At 49.0% G+C, this 5,000-nt stretch overlaps 2 protein-coding genes across 17 annotated transcripts in view; both read left to right on the forward strand.

The window, feature by feature from the left end:
* LOC124003211 (regulating synaptic membrane exocytosis protein 1-like) overlaps nt 1–3,292 on the forward strand; it is a gene marked incomplete at its 3' end in the record, with an annotated part of 99,767 nt that extends 96,475 nt beyond the window's left edge. Inside the window, exons 4-5 of the mRNA XM_046311291.1 lie at nt 1,104–1,408; nt 2,830–3,292. Coding sequence (XP_046167247.1) covers nt 1,104–1,408; nt 2,830–3,292 — 768 coding nt within the window. The remainder of the gene's footprint in view (nt 1–1,103; nt 1,409–2,829) is intronic.
* Nucleotides 3,289–5,000, forward strand: part of LOC124004236 (regulating synaptic membrane exocytosis protein 3-like) — a 57,439-nt gene continuing 55,727 nt past the window's right edge. For all 16 annotated transcript variants that reach the window (XM_046313006.1, XM_046313013.1, XM_046313008.1 and 13 more), the window contains exon 1: nt 3,289–3,845. In XM_046313006.1, coding sequence (XP_046168962.1) covers nt 3,380–3,845 — 466 coding nt within the window. In that variant the 5' untranslated portion in view covers nt 3,289–3,379. The remainder of the gene's footprint in view (nt 3,846–5,000) is intronic.

Here is a 5,000-nt window from a genome sequence, read left to right on the forward strand (position 1 = left end):
ATAGGCAACAGGCTACTGCTTTCTCCATGGTAACGACATCCCATCCATATCAAGCCTACTCTGTTTAACTAGATACTGCGTTCGTATTAGATCACCTTTACTACATTTGTAGCCTTGTAGAATATGTTGCATTTTCTCTAGTGGAGGGGCGTGGGGGTGGGGAGCGTGGGGAGGGAGGGGGAGCGTGGGGAGGGAAGGGGGAGCGTGGGGGGGGAGGGGGAGCATGGGGGGATGGGGAGCGTGGGGAGGGAGGCGGGACCGTGGGGGGGTATGGGGGAGAGGGGGAGTGTGGGGGGAGAGGGGGAGCGTTGGGAGGGAGGCGGGACCGTGGGGGTTGGGGGAGTGTGGGGGGGGGGAGCGTGGGTAGGGAGGCGGGACCGTGGGGGCGTGGGGGAGCGTGGGGAGAGGAGGTTCTAGGGTATTTTAAGGAACCTTGATCCCCTGTCTGACAGATGAGTTATCACCAATGATGAGCTATCACCAATACTCAATCAGAGTCAAGAGACTAAAATAAAACATGAGAAAGAACATAACGCTGTGACTAATACTTGCTTGTGTCTTACTAAGATCCTCTATCTGTCTGTGCCTGTTTGTAGTTCTGTCACCAGTCCTGCCCTTTCCTTGCCTGTATAACAATGACCTGTTGTCTGTTGAAAATACTCCAAGCTAAAATACTCCAAGCTAAAATACTCCAAGCTAAAATACTCCAAGCTAAAATACTCCAAGCTAAGCTAACATTTCAGTGCCTCACGACTGTTTTGCACATAAACTACAGATGACAGTTCCGTAAAAAGTGGACTGCAATGGATATATGACAACATCTGCAACCCCACAAGTCTTCTGATGCTAAACTCATAGAAATAGAATTAGATGACTATAGTATTGAGGTATTGCATAGTATTATACATTCTCTGTCTAAGAGACAATGTTCGGGTCAATTCCATTTCAATTCAGTCAATTCAGGGTTTGCTTTTCAATTAAGAAAATAGGAATCGGAAATGGAATTGACCATGCTCTCTTTCTCTCTATAGATACAGGCTACTAATACATACGGTACATGTATATAATATCTAACCTCCTCCTCTCCTCCTTCACCCCTGTAGGTAATGTGGGTATGCAACCTGTGCCGTAAGCAACAGGAGATCCTCACCAAATCGGGAGAATGGTTTTCGGGGCCGGGGGCGAGGCAGATGAGCCTGGATGGCGGCCTGAACGCCCCGCCCACGGGGGGTGACACCCAACGGGGGGACAGGAAGCTACTCCGCTCCAGGTCCCAGGCTCCGCCCTCTTCCAGCGGTAACGCAGGGGCGGCGCCCGACGGAACGCATCAGCCGCCAACGGTACCGGCCAAGGGAGCGTTGGACACCATGCCGGCGTCACGCGCTCGGAGTGAACCACCACGAGACAAGTAGGACATTGTGGACACAAACGCTCTAATCCCTTAAACACTTTCACCTGTCCTCTCACAACCCCTGCTTTCACCTCTCTGTCTGTAGAGGCTCAAACGGCAGGGTAGCCTAGTGGTTAGAGCATTGGTCTAGTAACCGAAAGGTTGCAAGTTCAAATCCCCGAACTGACAAGGTACAAAATCTGCCGTTCTGCCCTTAAACAGGCAGTTAACCCACTGTTCCTAGGCCATCATTGAAAATAAGAATTTGTTCTTAACTGACTTGCCTAGTAAAATAAAGGTAAAATATATATATTTTTTAAAACAGAGTCTACGTCACTGTATTGGTTATCTAGGGGCCTGTTTTGATTGCTGATAGTACTTAGTATTGTTGTAAATGGCACTTTGTACAAAACGTTCTCTCATCCACTCTACTCTTATCACCTCCCCTTAATCCCTTTGATTCTAGACACTTAAAGGAATAATCCACTCGAAAAGTATCTTTTGGTTGTTGTTTTTTTACTTCATAAGATGCGTTTTGCATCATCATGATGATGTGGCAAGTTACAATTAGCTTTTTGAAAGTCCTTTATCTTGAGAACTTGATTTGCTGACATGCAAAACATTTTGGGACTGTATCAGAGTCTAGGTATTGAGTATCTTGACCTGGGCCTCTTTTAGATGATATGGTCGCTTATATATTGGCTCTTTTTTTAAATTGTTGTACAGTTGAGTCGTGTACAAGTCAGTCCTCTTTAATATGTTTGACTTTGTTGCGATTGGATGAATTAGGCTAATGCAGCATCTGTTTTCTCTAACAGGGTCTCGTTGACACCATCAGTTTACACATGCAGCCTCATTTGTCTCGTTCAACATTGGACACACTTTGGTCATCTTTTTTTCCGCGTTTGACAGGAACTCAAATCCTCTGATGTTGGGAGTGACCCATTTTCGGTGTGTGTTGCAGCACTTGATTATTTAATCCCCACTGGATCAAAAAATAAAAAATAGCGCTGTCCAAGCTTATAGCCAAAGCAGAAGCTGGGTTGCATGTTTTATTCTTGAAAGGTCCATGATTAATATATTTTGTTTTGCGTCTAAAGGGTGAGTCCATTTCGGTCCGTCCTGAATGCATCACTCAAAATGCTGGCCCTATTCCACACTGTTGTAGGATGATCCATACCCAGGTTAACCATCAGTAGGAACATTTTCCCATGGAAATAGAATCTCATTTTAGTTCTGCACACATTCCTCCATTTGAAATTATTTCCCTGTCTTTATCATCATTGCTTTCATTCAACCAGTAATAACTGGTACTGACCATAATTTGTCCAGTATATCTGAGTAGGCTTTTTTGTTATGTTACTACATGGTATTATGTTAACAAAACAACAAGTGTGTAATGTTATATCAATGTCCATTATGGTCACCCTTCTCTTCAGGAAAAGACCTGTGTCCCTCCATGAACAGAACGGTAAGCCTGGCGGTCCTGGTCGTGGTAGAGGAGGCCGGGGACCCCCAGGGAAGCTTCAGACCGTGGCCTCCCAGGAGGAGTTCTGTGGTCCCGGGGACATAGACTGGCGGGACGGCCGGCACCTGGAGAAGGTCCGCTCCCATGACTACCCCGACGGCGGCGACCAAGGAAATCGCCCCGACCTCCGGAGACGCCCCCCGGAGGAGGATGAGCTGGAGCGCAAGCGGCGCCAAGAGGAGGAGTTCCAGGCACGTTACCGCAGCGACCCCAACCTGGCGCGCTACCCAGTCAAGCCGCAGAAGGAGGAGCAGGAGATGCGCATGCACGCCAAGGTGTCGAAGGTGCGCCACGAGCGGCGCCACAGCAACAACGCCATCAATGAGGTGGGGCTGGAGGGCGGGGGAGGAGGGGGAGGGAACATGGGGGATGTGCCTGAGAATCGTCTCCGGAGGGGCGGCGGTGGGATTGGTGGAGAACCGGACCGCAAGGCATCCTTGGAGAACCACCGCGCCTACTCCATGGACAGGACCGTGGGGGGTGGTGGGGGTGGCGGAATTGGGCAGGGACCCCAGGGAGGTCCCCCCCTCCTCAAACAGAACCAGAACCACGGACCCCTTCAACCATCCGGTGGTGGCCCACGAACGGGCCCCCATCCTGGTGCTCCTCACCCCCACCAAGGACCCCCACCTCCAGCAGGCTGGGATCCCCCTAAGGGACCCCACCCCAGCCAACTGGACCCCAACTCCCAGGCAGCCATGATGCACAAGGCTAGGAGGGAAAAGCCCGGGGACAGCCTGCTGCGGAAGGACTCCCAGAGCTCGGACCAGTCGGAGTCACTGCGGCCGCCCCCACCCAGGCCCTACAAGAGCAAACGGGGCGTCAACAAGAGGCAGATGTCTATCAGCAGCTCAGAGGAGGAGGGCGCCTCCACGCCAGAGTACACCAGCTGTGAGGACGTGGACATGGAGAGCGTCAGTGAAAAAGGTCAGAAGTAATCTCTCGCTCTCTCTCTCTGTTAGCTCTTCTCATGTCAATATGATTGGTCATGCATTCAGATATTTTAACATTGGAGGAATGATCAAATCTGTGGTGAGTTGGTGTTTTGGCTACCTGTATGGAGAGTGTCAGCGAGAAAGGTCTGATTCTTCAGTTTTCTATCAGATCGAATCATCTATATTAGCTGGTTTTGTGTCAGTATTGTCAGAGATTGTCAGAGATTTCGACATTGGTGGAATGATCAAACTTTCATTAGAATTGATGGTTTTATGGTTTTATGGTCACCTGGGTGTTGCTACTAATGCAATATTCTCTTAACTTTTTTGTTATTATCAAAATCGCTTTGCTCTAGGTTTCCATCAAAATAAAGAATTTAAATCTAAATTTCAAAGTTTACTGGGACTGTATCTCCCTGCCTATAATGTGCTATGGCCTTGACTCGGTACAACACTGTCATTCATCCACACCGCTGAAGCCAAACCCTATTGCTTCCCATCCTGGAACAGGACAGTTCTCTTTTATTTAGGAAACGTCCTGTGTTTTAGGCCAGCAGATTTGGCAGAATTAGGTCAGTGGCTAGTGCGGCTAACGCTACGTAAAGCTTCCCCGCCAAAACACTGGCTGCATCCTGCTGTTAACGGATAGGATATAATCGAGTTTGGGTGTCACCGGTCGCATGTTCAGTTTTGGCTTCTCGTTTGCCCACACCGGCCCGCAACAGCTTTGCAATTCACTCTTCTTGACTAAATAAGGCTATGCTATTTTAGCAGTTAGCTTGTCGACGGAGGATGCCATGACGACGGTTGTCGTTTTGTTTATCTGTGCACTCATCTCACTCACCACTAACCTCCACCACTGGTCGCTCCGGGCCAATTCCAATCCCAATTTAGATGATCAGATTAGGTTAACACATGGGAATTGGGTGTTTAACGGGGGGCGACAGGCGGGAGAAATAGTTTGAAAGTTAGCTGTCGTAGCTAGCAAGTGTTTAGCCGTGTTTACTTCAGGAGTAGGCCAGTCCCAAATCCAGCATGGGATTTACATTTGATATTGTCCGCGGTAAACAAATTCAGAGGCGGGACCAGGCTAAAGGCTAAATGTAGCTATGTGAAGCGTAACTCAGCCGTGTAAAAGCCTGGGTTC

The sequence above is a fragment of the Oncorhynchus gorbuscha genome, linkage group LG18 (assembly GCF_021184085.1).
Source record: "Oncorhynchus gorbuscha isolate QuinsamMale2020 ecotype Even-year linkage group LG18, OgorEven_v1.0, whole genome shotgun sequence".
Classification (NCBI taxonomy): Eukaryota; Metazoa; Chordata; class Actinopteri; order Salmoniformes; family Salmonidae; genus Oncorhynchus; species Oncorhynchus gorbuscha.